This window comes from Myotis nattereri (assembly GCF_964212035.1).
Source record: "Myotis nattereri genome assembly, chromosome: 1".
Lineage (NCBI taxonomy): Eukaryota > Metazoa > Chordata > Mammalia > Chiroptera > Vespertilionidae > Myotis > Myotis nattereri.
The window spans coordinates 42,363,099-42,386,640 of NC_138075.1; the positions used below are offsets into that span (position 1 = coordinate 42,363,099).

At 36.0% G+C, this 23,542-nt stretch overlaps 1 protein-coding gene across 5 annotated transcripts in view; it reads right to left on the bottom strand.

The window, feature by feature from the left end:
- The window catches only part of ATL1 (atlastin GTPase 1), a 55,004-nt gene that overhangs the window by 20,003 nt on the left and 11,459 nt on the right, over positions 1-23,542 (bottom strand). For 2 of the 5 annotated variants that reach the window (XM_081113269.1, XM_081113268.1), the window contains exons 1-6: positions 20,676-20,774; positions 9,672-9,919; positions 7,563-7,697; positions 7,010-7,114; positions 5,248-5,298; positions 2,633-2,689 (exon numbers count right to left, since the gene is read on the bottom strand). In XM_081113269.1, the coding sequence (XP_080969395.1) occupies positions 2,633-2,689; positions 5,248-5,298; positions 7,010-7,114; positions 7,563-7,697; positions 9,672-9,919; positions 20,676-20,694 (615 nt within the window). In that variant the 5' untranslated portion in view covers positions 20,695-20,774. Of the gene's footprint in view, positions 1-2,632; positions 2,690-5,247; positions 5,299-7,009; positions 7,115-7,562; positions 7,698-9,671; positions 9,920-20,675; positions 20,775-20,837; positions 21,009-23,542 lie in introns of those variants that run through there. The other 3 variants (XM_081113270.1, XM_081113271.1, XM_081113267.1) reach the window with 2 other exon arrangements.

Consider the following 23,542-nt stretch of genomic DNA (forward strand, 5'->3'; position numbering starts at 1 on the left):
TAGAGCAGCTTTAAGTTTACAAGAAAAATGAGAGGAAAGTGCAGAGTATTGGCAAGTATCACCTGTCCCCACACATGCACAGCCTCATTTATTAATATCACCCACCAGAAAGGTGCATTCTTTTTTTCATCAACAATGGACCTACATTGTCACATCATAATTACTCAAAATCCATAGGGTTCATTCTTAGTGTTGTACATGATATGGGCTTGGACAAAGGTATAATGACATACACCCATTGTTACAATATCATATAGAGTATTTTCATGGCGTTAAAAATCCCCTGTGCTCTGCCTATTCATTTCTCCACTCCTCGCTTCCCCCACCATCCTCTGATCTTTGTGTCCATTGTTTTGCCTCTGCCAGAATATCATATAGTTGGAATCATACAATATGTAGCCTTTTCAAATTGGCTTATTTCACTTAGTAATGTGCATTTAATGTTTCTCCATGTCTCTTTCATAGACTGATAACTCATTTCCTTTTTTACGCTGAATATTTCATTGTCTGGATATATGCAGTTTACCTATTAAAGGACATTTTGGCTGCTTCCAAGTTTTTGGAAGTTATAAATAAAGCTGCTACAAACATCTGTGTGCCAGTTTTGGTGTGGATGTAAGTTTTCAACTTCTTTGAGTAAATACCAAAGAGTGCAATCACTGGTTCATATAAGAGAATGTTTAATTTTGTAAGAAACCACCAAACTATCTTCCAAAGTGACTGTACCATTTAAATTCCCACCAGAAATGTATGAGAGTACCTGTTGCTCCACATCCTCTTTTGTGGAGCATTTGGTGTTGATGCTCTGAAATTTGGCCATTCTAAAAATGTGTCATGGTTCCTTTGCTTATTTTTAATTGGCAAAATGTCCTTACTTAATTGTAAAACTGCCTTGTGTATTCTACATATTAAGTCCTTGTTGACTTTGACATTGTCAATATCTTCTACCAATCTGTTCACTTTGCTTCTTATAGAGTCCTCTGATAAATAGAAATACTCTATTTTAATGTAATAATACCCATCAATTTTTCACTACATGGTTTATTTTGTGAGAATCCTAGTATATAAATGTTTCTTCACCCCAGTTCAGAAGGATATTTTCCAGTATTTTCTTCTATTAGTATAATTTTAACTTTCATATTTAGTTCTTTAATCCAATTGAAGTTTACTAATCTATACGGTGTTTAACAGAGATTCAACTTTTTCTTCAAATAGTGAATTAGTTTTTCCAAATCTCAGCTATTAATCCATCCATTTGCTACTGGTATATGACACCACCTCTGTTAAATACCAGGTTTCTATATATACTAGAGGCCCGATGCACAAAATTCATGCAAGAGTAGACCTTCCTTCCCCCCACTGCTGGTACCAACTTCCCTCTGGCACCAGGGACCCAGGCTTCCCTTGCAGCCCTGGCTTCATCCAGAAGGTCGTCCGGAAGACGTCTGGTCTAATTAGCATATTACACTTTTATTATTATAGATAGGGATATATTCGGTGTCTGTTTAGTTCCATTGGGCTTTTTTCTTGTATCTGTGCAGGACCACACCATTTTCATTTTGTATGGTTTCTTAATGTGTATTCAATCCTCCAATTTTGATTTTCTTTTTAAAAACTGATTTAAATAAAAGCAGAACTTAATTCTTCCATAGAAGTTATAGCACAATGTGTTGAGTTTCTTTAGAAATTCGGTGGTAATTTTAATTAAAATTGCACTGAGTTTATTGATTAATTTGGGGAGAATTAAATTCTCTACAACATTAAATCATCCTATCTGAAATATATGTTTTATACAAATTTCCCTTTATGATCTTTAATAAATCTTTGCATTTTTCTCCATAAAAGTCTTTATATTATGGGAGTTAATTATCAAAGTTTTTGTGTGTGTTTTTTGCTATTGTGAATTGTATACTTAAAAAAAACTGCATACACACAAAATAACTTACATTTGTTAGTTGGTAATTGCTGTTTTGAGACATATTATTGACTTTTAAGATTTAAAATTTTTATATGACACCTACGAAATAACTTATATGCATATTATTATGCACATTAGTAAAATGAACCTGTGAATCCACAAACCCACTTAAGTAATTGAACATACCAAAACAGTGAAGCTTCCTGTGTATCCCTCCCTGGTGTATCCCTATTTCTCCTCTCCAGTGGTAATCACTACCTTAAATTTTGCTTTCAATATAGTTTTAACACATATGTATATGTATTCTTAAACAATATGCTATTAATTTAGTTATGCTCATTTATGAGCTATATTAAAAATGCCATCATACTGTAGATAGTCTTTAAGAGGCAACTTTTTCACTCCATAGTATGTTTATTTTTTTATGACATCTCTAGGGTTGGTTCAGGGGAGAAAACGTGATGTTTTTGCAGGAACCAAAATATCTTATTCATTCTTTTATTTTTCCTTCCCCCTTTTTAAAAAACAGTTTGTTAAATTTTTATTTCCACATTTCTATCTTCTCCTTGCATCGTATAGCATTAAATGGGTATCCAAAAGTGCTTCTGAAGTGAAATTTTAAAACAGAGACACACCCTCACAATTAATTAAAATACCTGCTATGGTCTTCAGGAAATTTTTATAGGAATTTATCATCAGTTAACCCCAACTTACCTGAAATGGCTTCAGGAATGTTTCCTCCATTGCCAGTCTGCCATACTCAGTGAAAAGCTAGAAGGAAATCACACACACATAAACACACATGCACAAAGAAAACTTCAGTATCTGCAAAGTTTTACTTTTTGCCTTTCTTCCATTCATATTTTTCCCCAAGCTATAAGATAATACTATATTCTTAAGATTACAATAATCATTTTAAGGAACTAAGTATTAGATAAAACAGTATAGTAATTAGATATTTTAAAAATAAAGTTTTCATTTTAAAGCTAACATCTTTTATATCTGGAATATAGGACAGTTTTTTGTAGGGACAATGGGGAGAAACATGTTAAATGACCTTTCAAAATAGAACTTGCATAATTAGACCAGGAAGCAATAAATTATGTAGGATATATATGTGTTGTTGCCTGAGGACACACAACGGCCTGGATTATTACAAAGTCATATAGGTATTTGGCTTAAAAATTAAAACATCAAATACACTGCTAATATTTTTATGTGCCCAATTGAGAGGCACCATAGCAGTTTTTATGTTGCTAGAAATGGAAGGTTTTGGAGAACACAACCTAAGGGTGACTGTGATTGGGCCTCTGATGAGAGTTTCATCCAGAGTGGCTAAGTGGGTTTTCCCATGTGTGCACAGGAAATGCCACTAAATATACAAGATTAACAAGCCACAGTGACTTTTCAGAGTTGGGGAAGAAAGCTGACACAGAGGATTACCATCCTTTCCCCCGCTTCGTACGGGCTATGGGAATGTAGAAAGCAAAGGGTAATTACTAGTTATTTGATTAGAGTGATTAAATGAAAGTCTGGAATATCATATTTAAAAGGCAGCTGGCCCTAGCTGGTTTGACTCAGTGGATAGAGTGTTGGCCTGTGGACTGAAGAGTCCCGGGTTCGATTCCAGGCAAGGGCACATGCCCGGGTTACAGGCTCGATCCCCAGTAGGGGGCATGCAGGAGGCATCCAATCAATGATTCTCTCTCATCATTGATGTTTCTATCTCTCTCTCCCTCTCCCTTCCTCTTAGAGATCAATAAAAATATGTTTAAAAAATAAACAAAAGGCAGCTGGTCAGGGATTAAACACTCTCATTAGAATTATCTACTAACATAAATTGAATTCACAATCTTTTTTGAGGAAGACTGAGATATTGTCATTTACAGGAAATTTTTTAAGTGATCTCAAAAAATATAATTTACTCAATATAAAAATCCAAAATCAGTCCTTCTTTAAGAAATCCCTAAAACTGGTATTGAACAGTACATGCTTGAAGAAATGATTGTACTTATTACTTATAAGAAATATATAACACAAATCAAATAAAATAAAAACACAAATTAAAATAAAAAAGAGAGCAACAACAACAAAAATTTAACACTTACTCAGAATATTGACTATTTGTCATAAATGGTCAGTGAGATGTACAAGAAATATATTTTAGCCCTGGCTGGTGTGACTCAGTTGATTGGAATGTTGTCACCTACACAAAATGGTGGCAGGTTGATTCCCTGGTCAGGGCACATGACCCAGGTTTCCATGCATGGGAGGCAATAGATAGATGTTTCTCTCATACATTGCTGTTTTCTCTCTCTCTCTCTCTCTCTCTCTCTCTCTCTCTCTCTCTCTCTCCCCCTCCCTCCCTCCCTCCTTCCCTCCCTCCCTCCCTCCCTTCCTTTCTCTAAGATCAATAAAAAAATAAAATAATAAATAAAAAACTGATTTAAAAAGAAGAAAATAAATATATTTGGGAGTAATACTGGTTGTAACCTCAAATGATTTTTCTGGCATTAGAGATTACCCTGTTTTATCATCTTGTTATCTGTTAAATTTGTACATGGCTCTTATTGCAAAAATTAAATAATATACTGAAAGCAAAATTTTCTACAAAATATACAGACGGCAACTATCAGAGAAACAATAGGCTTTCCTATGTAACCAATATAACATGAATTGAAAGGGAGCAGAGTGTTACAGAGATCTGAAGTATCTTTAGGAATAGCTAATCTTTTATTTGAGATTTAAATGATGCTTGGAGAATAGAAGAAACACTAAGCCCAGTCAGATAACCATATTTTTACTCCCACTCTACCACTAATTAGCCACAAGAATTTAGGCAAGTCATTTATTTCTTTCAGCCAAATTTTCCTCATGTGTAAAATATGAAGTATAAATTAGGTGTCACTGAGGTCTCTTTCAGATCTAAAATAGAATTCTGTGAGTTATCATCAGGTAAACCTCTCATAGTTCTTAGGTATAAAATGGTCCAATGGGGAAAAACTAGCATACAACTGATATCACACTAGCAATTATTAAATCCTTGATCTTACGACTTCTACTTCATATTTTGCGTCATTTTTAAACCAAAGATCATTTTTCCATTCTAACTTGCCACGTAGTTTCATATGCAGGTCAATAGCAAGTAATTTTACAGAAACAAAGGAGTTTGGAAACCGAGTTAGACAGAATATAACCATACAAGGCTGGAACAAGAAGCCTGGAACTAGGACAACCTCCATTTGGTTATGTTTCTAAATCCTCCTGAAGTTCCACTATGCATGCTTAAAAGATTACCAGATATTAAAAAAGATTATAAATATTGTTACCTGGAGGTGCTGAAGATCATCCTCCTGGACATTTTGGGATAAGTTATATACCTTGATTAAGAAATAAAGTTAAAACGAGGCAATAATTAGCATCATCCTCAGTACTACTTTGTCATTCTCTATTTTTCTAAATATCAGTTATCACAAATGTGAACTCTCTAACATACATTCTTACATAATGATATTTATAAGACCATAATTGAGGAGTATAAAAAACTTGAGAGACAATAAACAATGTACAATGATCATAAAATTGTTCTAGAAATGCAATAGCCACCTGCCTGGAGGCAGAATACTAAAAATACTTTATGAACTCAACAGCCAGTCAATAAAACACTTCTTCATATAAATAATGGCAATCTAAATCTGAATAACCCATAAAGTTTTCTTAAAATTTTATGTTGGCTTCTTCACAACTGGTTATCTGAGTTATGTCTACAGAAAGTTTCATCACATGGAAGTTAGGTTCTGAATATTATGTCCACACCCATAAACGTATGCATTATTACTTCATGAACAGATCACTGTATCAAAGTGACATTTTTTTGAGGGGAATAAATATCAGTAACATCAAAGAAAACTTACGGATATGTGTATCTTTATGTATTATTACAGATAATATATTTTTAAATAGATCATTTCTCAGATAGTAAGAAATAGTCATTACTAAAAAGACTTACATTTTCAGTGAAAATATTGAATGTCTTCAGGTAAAATATACATAGTAAATAATAAATATTACAAAGGCAAAGTTAATCTGGTTTTAATTGGCTTGCGTTATATTGTCAATTATGAAGAAATTAGGTAAGTCGGTATTTTAAAGGGTTACTCATTTAAGAAGTATAATTTTAAAAGCTAGTCAACTATAAGTTACAATCATGGCTTTTTATCTTAAAGTCCTTTATTAAAAAAAATTTCAGTCTTCCTTCTATCAACCTTCTCACGATTGTCCTACCCTTACACCATGCCTTTACTGCCAGTTCACTAGCTCCATTTTCTCTACTTGCTTATAATTTTAGCCTTCACTTACTCATCCTAACCACTTTGTCTTCCCTAATTTTTAAAACTATCTTACCTTTTTTTAACTGTTTCTTGTCTATTATCTCTTCTTGCTCTTTACAGTAAATAGAAAATAATTTTAATTTGGTTTAAAATTTTTTTATGCTATGTGTTCTATTACTATAGTAAAATTCTCCAAGTACTTTAGGAAAACTTATAAAGCCTACAATATACCTCACAGAAAATACTTTTAAAAAAGGCAGTGAAAGAAAAAAGATAGATTTTTTTTTACAAGACAGTTACTTTCCTAAATGTATAGTAATATGTATTTAAAAGCTATGAACACATATACATGTTTTTTACATTTAGAAATGTTTCTACGAGCTATGTAAAATAAAATTTTGCATTTATAAATCTTGTTTCAATTAATATAACTTAACTAGGTGATCCCAATGTAACTGCATACATTATAAGATTTAATATTATTGAGTTTATTACATGCTTTAAACAGAAAAAAATTATCAATAAGATAATATCTTTTCTGACTAAAGTAAGCAATTTGAAAACTTATCAGAAATTAGGTGACAATAATAAAAACAATTCTACTGTTACAGAAACCATTAGAACTGGTATGCTAATTAAGCCAAATAATATGCATGATTTACCATTTCTGTTGCTTGTCTCACTAGCACACAGAAATACATATATTCACAATTTTTAGTGAAAGAAACATCCATAAATATGGATTTATTTTATTCCATACCTGTATAGAGCTGATCATTGTGCTAAGGGCAAATACTGTGGCAGAATCTCTCAAAGTTGACTGACTATCAAAGGTTCCCTGAGTATCCATCAATAGCACTGCAACCTATAGGCAAGTAGAGAACATTACTGATATTTTATAGAACATGTAGAGTTTTCGGGTTAACACAAAGTTAACATCATAAGAACTAAAATAAATCATTAATAATGAATATTTTTTACATGTGCCATTAAGGCCACAGAAAATAAAAATGCAATTAGTTGCTGAATACTGTAATGATTAACTTTCACTGGTAATCCACCATAACAGAAACAGCACTGAAACAAAGTTTAGATGTTAGCTGAGCTGCTGGTCCATTGTTTCTAGAATTTTGCTTACCCTGACCCCTAGAAAGGAAAATAGAAAACATGCAATAGAATGCTATCCACTTCCCTTTTAAATATCATGTCAAATGGCCAAAAATTAGTTTTCAAAAGATTGTTTTTGAGGATCCTGAAAAGTGATAACTGTTGCAAGTGAAAAATCTATTTTCTTTAAGAAGTTCACATCATACCTTTTTACCATCAGGTTTATTGATAAGGAAGACTTCACTCCATATCTGGATTCCTGTAGTTTCTCGTTCAGATCCACCTCTCCATGAAAATCCAGTTAATGGTTCATTGTAATCTCCAACCCAATCAACTGATTCCTATAAAATTAAGAAAGTCTCTGATACAGAACTAGATATGTAGTATAGTATTTTCTACTCATCCATTAAGATTTGTATTCTCTTTCTAACTCTAGCCAAAAGGAAACAACATATGCACATCTACTGTACTGACACAATTTCTTTACTAATTAATCCAAAAAGAAATTACAGGGGAAGCAATCATTTGCCACATGTTATGCTAGGTTCTGGGGATACAAAGATATTCCAGACCAATGGAAGCTCATAACTTAACAGGGGATAGACATGCTAACTAACTAATATAATATAATATATACCTATTAAAATGGGAGGGTATATTAGGCATAAATGGAAACATAAGAAATAACTAAAGAGTTATTACGTAACTCTTGGTTATGTAATACTTTAAAGGAGAGGTGATATTTGGGCTAAACATTGAAGGATGTTTAGGAATTTTCCAGGAAGAAAACTTGGGGAGGGTATTCCAGAAACAAAGAAATAAAGATATGAGAGAATATAGTATATCAGGATATAAACAGTAACATAAACAATGCTTTGGTATTGGGGGAGGAGGAAGTGAATAATAGCAGGAGGAAAGGTATCTAGCAATAGGTGCAGAAAGACAAAAACGAAACAAATCTGAGCTTTAATCTGAGAAAATGCTATTTAACACAAGCAACAAGTGTTACTGAGCATTTCATTCAAATGTTTAACAGTTAAAACTATGAATATGTATAAAACTGTATATAATCCCAAATAATGTAAAGTATACTAATTTTGTTCATTCAATTTTCCCACCTGTGTTATAGCACACTAAAGTTGGAATGCTAGAAATAGAGAATGGGAAGTTTTTCTTGCTTTCAAAGCCTGAGATTTTAGCAGTTTTGTTCTTGATTTGTTTGAACTGACACTAGACATAAGATATTAGTGTTACAAAATTGTTCACAAATAACCCAACTAGAAAAGATCAATCCAAAATGGATAATTATGGTATAAATACATAGAACCAAGTTTCTTGGGTAGTGTGTCTATTCTTCCCTCAAAATCCATATTTGCATCAGAATTGCTATGGATAAAAGGTAGAAAAAAATACTGATATGCTCTCCACTACCAACCCTCTGTTCCCTAGCTCCAATCTCCTATTTATCCCTCTGCTTTTGGTTTATCCTAGGTCCCTTAAAGTCTCATTTCTATGACATGCTGCTGAAGCAAATGTTACGATACTGTTGCCTCTGGGGGTGGGGTAAGAAATGAGTTGGAAAAGATCAGAGAGAACTTTCTGGGGTAAAGGTGAGATATGCTTGATAGAATTTGGGAATATAGAAGTATATGCATTTTCAAAAAAATAAGCAAAGGTACTCAAGATTTGTGCATGTAACTATGTAAATTTTATAACAAGAGAAAAAAATAAATACTAAAATATATAATAATGATGTATATTGAGAAAATTTGGGGGGAAGTATACTGACATCAGCAATTTACTTTGACATGAGTCAATAAAATAAGATGAAGTGATGGGTGGAAAGAAGAGTTAGAGACACATGGGATAATGCAAGAATATTAATGTTAATGATAGAATCTCATTAGTGGATACCCGGGTATTCACTGCAAAATTCTCTTAACTTTGTTGCATGCTTGAAAATTGTCATAATAAATGTTGGGGGAAATGATTACAATAAAATTGTTATGACAAAAGTTATTTGACATATTAAACCCTATAACATGTAAAGTTTATAATTACATTACTATGTGGCCTCTATTTTTAAGCGTAAAAAATAAGGTATCTTCTAAGGGTAATGTAGCTAAGTGGCTTCAGGCAAAAGTGGCCTGTGTAGTTTGGTGCCCAAAGCACCAAAGTTGGAATGATTACAGTATAGCATTTTTAAACTAGTGCATATTTAGGATACATAACAATAGAAATAATGGACACTACTAAATAAAAGCACAAAGTGACAGCACAGAGACAGAAAATTTAAAAAAAAAACTCTTACATACCTGGCTGTACATGTATCTCAACATGAAGTCCATTAGGAATGATTTTCCTTTTCTAAATGCTCCAGCCACAGATACAGCAACAACCTCCTTGTCTCTGACAGCCTCTGAGAGAAGGATTCGATTTAGTGCAGTTTCATCTAACTCAAAAGAATGGTGGTCTTTGACAACAAGGACTTGGACTGGTCCTGCCTTTTTCACTGGTTCCTCCTCTTCTGAGCTCCATTCATTTGTCTTTTCTGAAAACCCACCTGTTGAATATAATAGCAATTGTGTCAGGTAATCATTTCAAAATACCAAGAGAGTATATGTACCTCTCAACTCTCAAACATCTGAAACAGGAACAGAGTTTAATTAGAAATACTCCTTTTAAATGACATATTAATGTCATTCACATCATATCTCAGAAACATTTACATCTGGTCTTTCTGATTATGTGACCAAATAAAACAATTTTCGTTTCAAAACAGTTCTACATCAGTGCAGAGATTTCTGTTTGCAGAGTGAGAAAATCAAAACAAAGGAGTCTACTTTTAAGAAAGAGGAATAAAATGGCTTTAGTAGATACTTTCTTCATCTCCTAGGAATAAGTTTAGTTATTCAGATGCAAGAGCCTTGTAAAATTTTTTAGAGCTACACATACATAGGAGGAAATACATAAAAGGACTCAGAATCACATATTCTTGAAACTGGAATAAATCTCTGATGCAACTAGTTCAGCTCCTTCCAATGTATGCATCCCATCTACAAAATCCCAGACTCTTAATTGTCTAAAGCAGTGGTTCTCAACCTTCTGGACCTTTAAATACAGTTCCTCATGTTGTGACCCAACCATAAAATTATTTTCGTTGCTACTTCATAACTGTAATGTTGCTACTGTTATGAATCGTAATGTAAATATCTGATATGCAGGATGGTCTTAGGTGAGCCCTGTGAAAGGGTCGTTCGACCACCAAAGGGGTCGCGACCCACAAGTTGAGAACCGCAGGTCTAAAGTTATAACTCATAGTAATGGAAATGACAGAGAATTGAATTGGGTAGGGCCAGATTACAGAAGATCTTCCATGGCAAAGAGGTCTGGAAATAATTCGATAAAAAATAAGAAACTTTTGAAAGTTACTTTATGTGGAAATCTTACAAAAAATGATGTGAACCTAGGAAATTACTAAATCTCTCAGCTTCTTCATCTGTAAAATGGAAACTACTCATAGTACCTATTCAATAGGGTTGTTATAAAGATCGAGGGAGTTACTATGTAAAGTGCTGAGAACAGTGCTGTCACATAGCAAACTTTAAAGGCTGATAGCTCATTAGCTATCATCATCATCACCACCACTACTACCTTTGGACTACGGGCTGATTTAAGTATTCCTTCAAGAAGTTCTGCATACTTTCTATAAATTTATGTGTGTGTGTATATGTCTGTATGAACTTTCGTGTTTTCTGAGTTTTCTATTAAATGATCAGAAATGCTATTTTTGAGGTTAACTTTTAGAATTCATCCTTAATATGCAAGAATTTTGGAACCCTGGGCCTTGGCATTTGTGGTAAATTACAAAACAACCTCAATGTGTCAAGTGACACATTCTTATATCCGCTGCCTTTGTGACTTTATAATGTGCTCCTGCTTTGACTCAGGTCAGTCACATGATTTCCTGTAGCAGGCATGCCTCTACCATGAACCATGAGAATATTCCTAGACTAATATGATTGTTGCAGGATGAGAGTCACTTGGAATAGGAGCAAACTGTCCAGTCCCAGCCACACCCTGCAACAAACTAACCCTCATTGATGTGAGGTAGCAACATCAACAGAGTTGCCTAACACACATTTCAACATGTGATCAATAAATACTGTTCTATGCCTCTGAGGTTTTGTGATTGTTTTATCATGCAGCATAACAGGCAATAAACAACTAATACAGCCTATAACTCCTTCCTTTAGAAAGGCAGTACAGTGTGGTGGTTAAAAACACAGTCTGGTTAAAAACGGGACTGTTGAGATTCAAATCAAGGCTTCCTCACTTTTTAGCTGAGTAACCATAGGCAAGTTGTTTAACCTCTATGTGTCTACCTCATAAGGTTGTTGTAAATTACTATATGCATATAACACACTGAGACCAGTGGCTGGTACACAGTAAATGCGATTAGTATTATTGTAGATTTAGGAAAGTTAAAGCCAAAGATGTAACTGACCTTGCCCAGAAAAGGAAATAGAATTTCTGTATCAGGCCATCTACCATGGATACCTTCTTGTGTTATTTGTTTATTCCTTTAAACAATTTATCAAGGTATTTATTATCTGTATTTTTGACGCATGAGAAAATTAAGAATTATATAAATAACTTTCCCAAGATCAGACCCACTAACAAATGATATATCCAAGTTCACACAGTTAATAGCTGTCAATTTAGGACTAGATCCCAGGTTTAAAAACACATAAATCTGCCGAAACCGGTTTGGCTCAGTGGATAGAGCGTCGGCCTGCGGACTGAAAGTTCCCAGGTTCAATTCCGGTCGAGGGCATGTACCTGGGTTGCGGGCACATCCCTAGTGGGAGATGTGCAGGAGGCAGCTGATCGATGTTTCTCTCCCATTGATGTTTCTAACTCTCTATCTCTCTCCCTTCCTCTCTGTAAAAAATCAATAAAATATACTTGAAATAAAAAATAAAATAAAATAAAAACACATAAATCTAAACACATAAGAAGACAGTAGTGCAAGAAATGAGGGACAAAATAGCTACGAGACATAAAGAAAACAAACAGTAAATGGCAGAAGTAAATCCCTCCTTATCTGTAATTACATTAAATGTAAATGGATTCAACTCTAATCAAAAGACAGAGAATGGCAGAATGGATAAAACAACAACAACAACATGATCCAACTACAGGCTGTCTACAAGAGATTCACTCTAGATCCAAAACACAAACAGGTTGAAAGTGAAAGAATGGAAAAATATATTCAATGCAAATGGTAACCAAAAGGAAATAGGAGTGGCTATACTTATATCAGACAAAATAGACTTTAATTAAAAAAGGTTACAAGAAACAAAGAAGAACATTATATATTAAAAGTTTCAATACAGCAAGAACATATAACAGTTATAAACATTTATGCAGCCAATAGCAGGCCATCAAAATACGTGAAGCAAAAATTGGAGACTTCAATACCCCATGCTCAATAATGGATAGAAGGACCAGATAGGCAACAAGCAAGAAAACAGAATCAACTACATGATAATCAACTAGATCTAACAGACATATACAGGACGACAATGGAGTACACATTCTCCTCATTGCAAATGGAGCATTCTCCAGGATAGAATCTATGTTAGGTTCAAAATTAAGTCTCAATAAGTTTTTAAAAGATAGATATAATACAACATATCTTCTTTAACTGCAAAGAGATAAAGGTAGAAGTCAGAAATATAAGTAAAACTGGAGAATTCACAAATTGTGGAAATAATACAATAGACTCATAAACAATAAATGGATCAAAAGAGAAATCAGGATATGAAATGCAAATCAAGACCACAATAAGATACCATTTCACACCCATTGGGATGGCTATTATAAAAATAAAATAAAATCAGAAAATAAGACGTGTTGGCAATAATTTAGAAAAATTTCACTGTTAGTGGGAAGGGAAAATGGGGCAATTACAATGGAATACAGTATGGTGGTTCCTCAAAAAAATTAAAAATAGAATTACCATGTGATTCAGCAATTCTACTTCTAGGCATATACTCAAAGAATTTAAAGCAGGGTCTTAAAGAGATATTTGTACACCTATGTTTATAACAGCATTATTCACAATTGCTAAAACATGGAAGCAAACCAAGTGTTTATCAACAGATAAATGGATAAGCAAAGTGGTGTGTGTGTGTGTGTGTGTGTGTAATGGAATGTTATTCAGCCTTAAAAAGGAAGAAAATTCTGACATATGCTACAACATGGATAAACTTTGAGGGCATTATGTTAAGTGAATTAACCCAGTCATAAAAAGACAAATACACTACTGTATGATTCCACTTATGTGAGATTCTTAGAATAGTCAATAACATGGAGAGAGAAAATACAATGGAGGTTGCCAAAGTCTAGGAGAAAAAGGGAATGGGGACTTAGTGTTCCACAACATAGACGTTTCGTAAGATGAAAAGAGTTCTGGAGATGGATGCTGGTAGCTGGCTGTACAACCACATGAATGTAGTTAATATCACTCAACTTTACACTTAAAAATGGTTAAGATGGTAAATGTCATGTTATGTGTACTTTACCACAATAAAAAATGTAAAAAAGATATATACAACTTTAAAACTAAGTATTATAGAATATTTTATAACGTTGAGGTAGGGGGAAGGTTTGTTAAATTATAAAGAGTACAAGCCATAAAGGAAAATATTAAGTGGAGTACTTTTAAATATAAAATTTCTGTTTCTTAAGATATACCATTAAGAGAGCAAAGTCAGCCCTAGCTGGTTTGGGTCAGTGGATAGAGAGAGCATTGGCCTGCAGACTGAAGGGTTCCAGGTTTGATTCCAGTCAAAGGCACATGCCCGGGTTGCAGGCTCCTCCCTGGCCCAGGCCCTGGTCAGGGCTCGTGCAGGAGGCAACCAATCCATGTATTTCTCTCACTTTGATATTTCTCTCTGTCTTTCCCTCTCTCTTCCACTCTCTCTTAAAATCAATGGAAATATCCTCAGGCGAGGATTAAAAAAAATAATAAAGAGGGGCACATAGTTGTGTCAAAATATTGATAAAGTATATTTCTTCAGTCAGGGAAGGAGGATACGGTGCTCACTATCATTCTTTTTAAAACTCAGCATCGCCCTAACCGGTCTGGCTCAGTGGATAGAGCATCAGCCTGTGGACTGAAGGGTCCCAGTTTTGATTCCGGTCAAGGACATGTACCTTGGCTGCGGGCACATCCCCATTGCGGGGTGTGCAGGAGGCGGCTGATCGATGTTTCTCGCTCATCGATGCTTCTAACTCTCTATCCCTCTCCCTTCCTCTCTGTAAAAAATCAATAAAATATATTTTAAAAAATACAAAACTCAGCATCTATGTTTTATTTGTTCTTTAGTAAATAGATATTTTTCATAAGAATTTGTATGTAAAAGAGGAAGAGTTTCTAAATTTAAAAATATCCCAACTTTTTAGTGACTAAAAGTAACAGTGGATCATTTCCCTGAGACTTACTTTCCTCATAATTACAGGTTCTACTTACAGTCTACTTACATTGGTTCTACAGATAATAAATACTGCAGAATTTGAAATAGAGCAAAGCTATAAGCCAGGAGACATCAAGACAATGTGTAAGCAAAAACAAGAAAAAAAGAAAGAGAGAGAGAGAGAGAGAGAGAGAGAAAGAGAAAGGAGGGAAGGAAGGAAGGAAGGAAGGAAGGGAAAAAGAAAGAGAGGGAGGGAGGAAGGGACAAGGCAATAAGCAGATACAAAGTATAATCTATATATATAAAAGCCTAATATGCAAATTATCCCCTCAGGAGTTTGACCAAGAGACTGGGAGTTCGATTGCTTGCTATACCATGCACCTTGCTATAGAGGCATGGAACAAAGGAAGGCCCCAGCTGGCAGTCAGAAGGCCTCAATGGCCCTGATCGCCAGCCAGGTCTAGGGACCCTACCCATGCCCAAATTTCGTGCACCGGGCCTCTAGTATACACACACACACACACACACACACACACACACATATGAAAATGTGTTTGAAAAAAGAAGTAGAGAAAGAAAATTAAATTAGAAAAATGGGGAGAGAGAGTCTGTAGGGAAGAAGTACATATATAACCCATTAGAAATTTTATTTTGTTTCAGGAGGAATACATATATAGAAAATGAGGCAAGTGAAAGGAACTAGTAGTCTAATTTCATAAAAAAATATAATACATCCAATGGGAAAAGAAAGATCAGAAGGTAACTATACTATACTCAAGATTGTATTTATACTTTTCCCAAGGAAGTTAAGCAAACAGGTACATGAAAGATGGTACTCAACATCACTAGTCATTAAGGAAATTAAAATGACAATGAAATACCACCTCTTGCCTATTAGAACAGTCATCATAAAAAAGATGAGAGATGCCCTAACTGGTTTGGCTCAGTGGATAGAGCATCGGCCTGAAGACTGAAGGGTCCCAGGTTCAATTCCAGTCAAGGACATGTACCTTGGTTGCAGGCACATCCCCAGTAGGAGGTGTGCAGGAGGCAGCTGATCAATGTTTCTCTCCCATCAATGTTTCTAACTCTCTCTCTCTCTTCTTCTCTATAAAAAATTAATAAAATATATATTTTTTTAAAAGATGAGAGATGACATGTGCTGGTGAGGAGATAGAGAAAAGGGAACTATGTGCACTGTAAGTGGAATTATACATTGGTATAGCCCAGCCGTGGGCACACTCCGGCCCGCGGGCCGGATCCGGCCCATTTGAAATGAATAAAACTATTGAAAAAAAAGACCATACCCTTTTATGTAATGATGTTTACTTTCAATTTATATTAGTTCACACAAACACTCCATCCATGCTTTTGTTCCGGCCCTCCGGTCCAGTTTAAGAACCCATTGTGGCCCTCGTGTCAAAAAGTTTGCCCAGCCCTGGTATAGCCACTATGGAAAACTGTATAGAGATTTCTCAAAAAAACTGAAAATAGATCTAGTTAAAAATATGATCCAGCAATTTTATTCTAGGACTATATCCTAAGGAAATGAAAACACTAACTCAAGAGATATCTGTTCTCCCATGTTCATACCACCATTATTTACAACAGTCAAGACATGGAAATAATCTTCTAAGTATCCATTGATGGATAATGGATAAAAATGTTGCCATATGCATGTGAATATTATTCAGTTATAGAAAACAAGGATGGATCTTGAAGGCATTATGCTAGGTGAAATAAGTCAGACAAAGATACTGTATCATCTCACTTATATGTGGAATCTAACCAACCAACCAACCAACCAACCAACCAATAAAACTACCAAATTCATAGAAAAAGAGACCAGATTTGTAATTACCAAAGGTGAGGGGTTTCATGGAGCGGGTATTGGAGGAAGTTAATCAAAAGGTACAAACTTCCATTTACAAGTTAAGTAAGTACTAAGGATGTGATGTATAACATGGTGACTATATTTAACATTGTTGTATGATATATGTATAACAAAGTTAAGAGAGTAGATACTAAGAGTTCTCATCACAAGGAGAACATATTTTTCTTTTCTTGTTATTGTATCTATATGAGATGATGGATATGGTAATCATTTCATGATATATGTAAATAAAACCATCATACCACACACCTTAAACCTATATAGTGATGTCAATTCTTTCTCAATAAAACTGGAAAAAATGTTTTTAACTTTTCCTCAAAAAACAGAAACCTAAAAATTAATTGTAACAAATAGACATTTGCTACACATACTGTGCAGCTAAGATAGTTTTTTCTTCTTGGGCCAGGAAAAGCTGACATTTTAGTGCAAATATTATTTTTCTAAAGCAATATTGCAAAGACGGTTTCTGTTACATTGTGGAAAACTCAAATTCCTATGTGGTATCCCAAGTTTTTAACCAACTGTAATTACAAAAGCAAATAAGCAAAAAAGAGTGCACTTCTGTTTTGTTTCTGGTAGTACTTAAGCTCTAAACCCAACACTGAAAGACTGCTTTCTGGGCTCTTGCCTCCTGATATTCATCTGTTCCCATTACTTTTCACACTAGCACATTCTTTGCCTTCTTTTCTAGTCCAAGGCGATCAAATTTATAGAGCCTTGATCTCTTACACCAGCTTACACCTGGATAGGCTTAGTGTGGCCCCTTTTGGCATACTATTTTAGTTCCTTGTCCCCATCACATGGATTGGAGAAGCAAACAACTCTCAATTTCTATCTTAGGTCTATAATTTATAAATTATGGAACCTCTGGCAAGTAACTCATGATGAGTCTCAGATTCCTTATATATTAAAAAAAGGATAATCCCTATCTTTGAAGAGTTGATTTTTAAAAGCTTAAATTTATTCAAATTTTAGTTCAGTGTAGATTTAGGTACAGGTGGTGGGATTCTCATTCCTACTCACAAACCTGCTTACCAGTTGTACCTGTGGATATGATCCTCAAATATCACCCCCAATTCTGGATGTCAGCAGAGATGCTTTTCTGCTTTCTAGCTCCCATGGCCCATGTAGACCTAACAGGTCTCTGACCACCCAGATAATAATAAACCTGTTACATGGTCCTACAGGATCCTTATCTAAATTTTAGGTCTCCTGTACCGATTTTACAAATATATATCTCTTGCCTTTTTCTTAGAAATCACTATATTGTCCAATTCTGGACAGTCTACCTTTGCCCTCTGGTCTTGACTTCCTAACTTGTCTGGGAAATATTTATCTAAATAGATGATAAGGTCAGTCTTTTATAGCTATCACCTGAGTTTTTTCTCACCAGTGACCTCTGGCTTCTACAAAGACCTAGTCTCTCTATTCCCCTGACACCATGCCCAATATCTTATAAAACATTCCACAGCATCATGTTACAGAAAATAAATTAGAAGACAACCCTAGGTTCTAATCTTAGTCCTCTAATTTGCCAAACATGTGACTTTCACCAAGTTATTTACCCAATGGGAGACTCAATTTTTTCATATGCAAAACAGGGAACATGTCCTGCAAACTTAAGAGACTAAAGATCAAATGCAATAATGCATTTGTGCCTTGAAAACTGTAGTTCTATGTAATGCAGAAGGTATTATCTCAACAAAGAGGCAGTAGAGCATAGTGGCAAAGATATTGAAGTCTAACTGCCAGAGTTGGAATCTTGGCTCCATCATTTACCTTTTCAAATGTAACATAAGGATTATAGTACCTACCTCATTGATATTAGCTCAATGATATTAGCTATTATTGGTATTATTAAATGTCTACTATGTGTTAGGCATTCTACTAGGTGCTGGTAATAAAATGGAGTCAAGACAGATATGACTAATACTCTGCCAAAAACCTCTATCTCCTACTCCATATGTCACATTTTCTAAATCATTTATGTCATATATACTTACAGCAAAGAAAAATCTGAGCAGTAAAGCATTTCTATGGAGCTTTAAGATAAGACTCCACAACTCCACTAATTCTTTTATGTGAACATTTCCAATGAACACACAGTGACTCTAGTATTATTTTCCTAATTCATCACTTGAGTTGAAACTCTCGTGGTGTCTTCTGGGTGAACTGTTTGGGATATGTTTCTATCAAATATAAATAAACAATTATAGTGTTTCTGAAAGTAACATCCAAAGATCACCTACTTCTCAATCACCTAAGATGCTAATTAAAAGGCAGATTCTTGGACCCCATTTCAAAAGCTTTGGCTGGAAAATATGGGAATCTGCATGTCTAATAAGTTCCCAATGTGATTTTAATGAAAATCCCATTTGAGAAACACATTCCCAAGAGAGAAAAAAAACCTCCACTAAATAAGAAATCTGTAACCAAAGGAAATACTGAAGAATAATGATCCAAAGCTTTGTGAAAGAGAAAAATTTTAATCCTCACCATAAATTTTCACATGCCTGTCTCCAAACAGGGTGGAGTCAACAATGCACCAAGATCAAGACCAAAACTGACTTGAACATGCATCCCTTAACTGTGAGTGTTCAAGCACATCTTACTCTAGAAGCCAAGGGGAGGGAGGGTGGAAAGGGGACACTGAAAAAGCTTACCTGTATATCAGAAGAAGCAAAGAAAACAGTGTTATGGCAATGGTCACACCTACTAAATTAGGGTTTGGTGACCTCAGTAAAACGGAACCACTTTCTTTTAAACTCAGACAACTACAAATAGACCTCCCTGCTACCAACTCCCCATATCTACCACAAACCTTGAATAATCTCTCATATGTAAACCTTTTCTACTGGGATTTAAGCTGGTCCTGTGACCAATCTGAGCAAGGAGAAATATGGCTTTTTTATAAAAGTACACTGAAATAACCAATTAAAATTAAAATTTATACCTCTTGGTCTGATTGACAGTTATAGATCTTACTGAGATATGGAAGATAATCAAGAAGCTCTGAATATCTAGTGGGTATAAAGTTTCCAAATAATAATTCAAAACTCATGAACAACATATGTCTCTACCCATCAAGCCACAGTAGCCTAAGATCTGCTCTGGTTCATAGAATAAAATGCCCTATAAGGCTTTAGTTCCTAATGTGATAGCGTGTTTAGTACCGAGACTGGAAGAAATTGGATGTCCAAGGCAGAAAAAGATGCCCAACCTGCCCACACTAAGCATCTTAAATCAAGTCGAGCAGCAGAGCAGGCGGGCGGGGCCGAGATTTCTCCTGCATCACTGCGCTTGCTCTTCTCCGCTTGCGTGAGCACCGCCCACCCACTCACAGCGTGAACCCACTGGGCCTAGCCTCTCCTTCCCCCTCCCCTCGGCCTGGTGCTGAATCATGAGCCCAATCATGAGCCCAATATCTCCGAACGGTAAAATCAAAGAACAATGCCACTCTGAATGGGGTACCAGGTTGGGGTGGGGCAGAAGGCTGGAAACCACAACTTTCCTTTCCTCTCCCCAAATTCCCCACTCAACCCCCAAATTAAAAATGAGTACTGCAGCGCTGGGGCACTCCCAAGCGGGCGTCCCTTCTCTGTTGCTCAGGTCTGCAACGCTCTCACTGGGCCGGCAAGCTCCCTGCTTCATTGTTCCCACAGCCCGCTGGGAGCCCGCACCGAGGAGAGCTCGCCGCTCCCTGGAAGAGGGGGGTTGAGGATCCCCTATCGCTTCCTCCTCTCCACGGAGTAACAACAGGCCCCTTCCCACCCTCATCTCCTTCCTGCCAACCTATCTCTAAAGCGGAACCAGGCAGTCTCAGGGAGGCGAGGGGTGGGTGCTGTCCAAATGCTGGGAAGAGGTAGTAGACTAGGGAGACGGGAGAAACAGGAGGCTCTGGCTGCACGAAACCGCAGCCCTCACCTCCGGCACGCAGTTACCTGGATACCGCTCTGCCATGGTTCCTCTGGCCGGACAGGGAGCAGCTCGGCCGACTCCCAGCCCTGGATGCTGGCGCCCGGTAGTCCTTGGCCCTCCTCCTCCCCAGAAGCGGAAAGTAGAGGGCCCCGTGCAGGCAGCAGAAGTCACCACATTCTACTCACCCCAACTATTTCTGTCCTTTTGGATCTTGGCCATGGTGGTCCAGGGACTGGTGGCAGTGAGGCGCTGTCACCGCGCTCGCTCTTCTCCTGGGCCCCAGGTTGCTGGCAGTGGGAGGCTCTGTGCCCGCGCTGGGCGCAGTATGCTCAGACTCTGAGGATGTTGCTGTGGCGCTGGTGGGAAGGAGAAGGGAGGAGGAAACGGATGAACCAAGCTCAGCATCACAAGCCCGAATTCACACAAATATCAGCGTCACACCCTCCCTACCTCTGCCCACCCCCAGAGCGTGAAGACAGTGACAGACGATGTGCTGTAACATTTTCAGTGGAAAACACACAGAAACAAACAGCACCACCTCACACTCACTCTCAAAGAATTTAACAGCATTATCTGGTCACAGAAATACACAAACCAACATACTGTATTATGCTGGATGTTCAAATACCTGTTTTCTAGAACAGTTACACATTAGTACAAACATGGTGGCAACATTTATGTAGCTAAAAAAGTTAAAATAATCCTCATTTTTCTACCAGGTACCATTTCCCCCTAATTTAAAAGCAAGGTCATGTTAGTAAGGCGGGTATTATGCATTTTGTACCTGTCTACCGAACAGGCCTGTCTTTTAAAATTAGGATAGCAAAATTAGATCAAGAAGATCAAGATACATGAAAGCTGAAAATTCACTACAATCTGTAACTAAATGTCTAGCAGGCAAAACTTCCCACTAGATTTGTAGAGATAACGTCTGGATTTATATTGGCAAATACTTGAAGTAAAGTCACACTACAGGGTCTGGGTGAGCCTTGGCAGCCACAAAGGTTGCAAACAATTTCAAAGGGAAGGCAAAAGGCAATAAGTACTTAAAAATATACTTTCAATCTCTCTTTTTCCTTTCTTCCTCTCTGCCTACAAAGTTAGTTTTCAGTATCTTAGACACACTGTGCCTTCATGCTACTTGGCCCCTGAGAGATCATCATCCCATTCCTACTCCTCACAGTCCTCTCCTGCATTTGGTTGTTGGCCACACGCTGCATGTCAGTTCTGACCAGGGGATTGCTGCCGGCCTCTGAATTACCAGGTCCTCAGTTTCTGCTTGTTCCTTGTCAGCAACTCCTCACTCTGTCTCTCAGCATAATTTACTACGGTGTCTTCAGACAGGACCTCCACGCTGATGATTCCCAGATTTATACTTCCGGCCTTAAACTCTTCTGAGAGAGGATCATCACAATAAAGCTGAATTTATAACCGCCTGAGGTCATCTTCATTTTTTTTTACTAACACGTCAAAATCAACTTGTCAAAAAACAGCCTTACCTACTACTGCCAAATTTTATGCATTCCATAGTTCAGTTAATGGTTCTAGTGACCTCAGAACTGTGAACACTAGAAACCAAGTTTACATTATAGTTTTAACGGGAACTGTGTTCATTAGAATTGCATTCCCTGAACACTAATAAAACAACATAGGAAGACAGAAATTATCTCACTGCTGAACCTACAATCCAAATTCACAGTACAAAAAGAAGTGTTCTGTACTTCTTCTTGTATTCTTCTTCTTGTTATTATTATTATATTATTTTGCTATAATTCCCAGCTCACATTCTAGCATAATTACCCTTTCAGGTGAATCCTATTATAAAAAAAAAAGGATACAGCCCTGGATGGTGTTGCTCAGTGGTTAGAGCATCAGCCTGAGAACCCAAAAGTGGCAGGTTTGAATCGAGTCAAGGGCATGTTCCTGGGTTGTAGGTTCCCTGCCCCAATTGGGGCACATGCAGGAGGCAACCGATAGATGTGTCTCCCTCACATTGATGTTTCTCTCTCTCTCCTCTAACCCCTTCTTTCCACTCTCTCTAAAATCAATGGGGAAAAATTACCCTCCAGTGAGGATTAACCAAAACAAAGAGTACAGTAGATCTATAAAAATAATTGTTCTATAATATCTATTCCTAATTGGAAAAGAAATTTATTTTTTTAAAAAACCCTTTTCCCGTTGTAACTAATAAGTAATCTGTGGGATGTAGTTGGTGACTGTGTGAATATCTTGGCCAAGAATTTTTCATTCCATGGCTGTTAGCATTCATTGATTATCTTTACCTAGATCAATTTACATTAGTAATTTAAAATGGTGTTTTTAAAATAATCACATCATTTATTTTACATTTTATATTTAGGGGAAAATATTTTAGAATATAATAGAAGTAATCCTATTTGCAGATTTTTAATATTTCCTACAACTTTTGTGATATTATACTATGTTAGTATAGTTTTGGTAATATTATTATATTTAAAATCGTATTTCTTGAAATGTTAATGTTTATTACATATAACTATTATATTTAAAATCAGTTTTCTTGAAATATTGTATTTTGCATGTAAAAAATAAAAATACTTAAAAATATACTGCTGCAAGAGATATCTGATATTTTACTGCCTGTGTTTTCTTCTCAAATTTTTATGGTTTCCCAGCTTATATGTAAGTCTTTTATCCATTTTAAGTTTATTCTTGTGTATGGTATAAGCTGGTGGTCTAATTTCATTTTTTTATGTCCAGTTTTCCCAACACCATTTATTAAAGAGACTGTCTTTAACACATTGTTTGCTCTTGCCTCCTCTGTCAAATATTAACTGACCATATGGCATGGGTTGATTTCTGGGCTTTCTGTTCTGTTCCATTTATCTATTTTTCTGTTCTTATGCCAGTA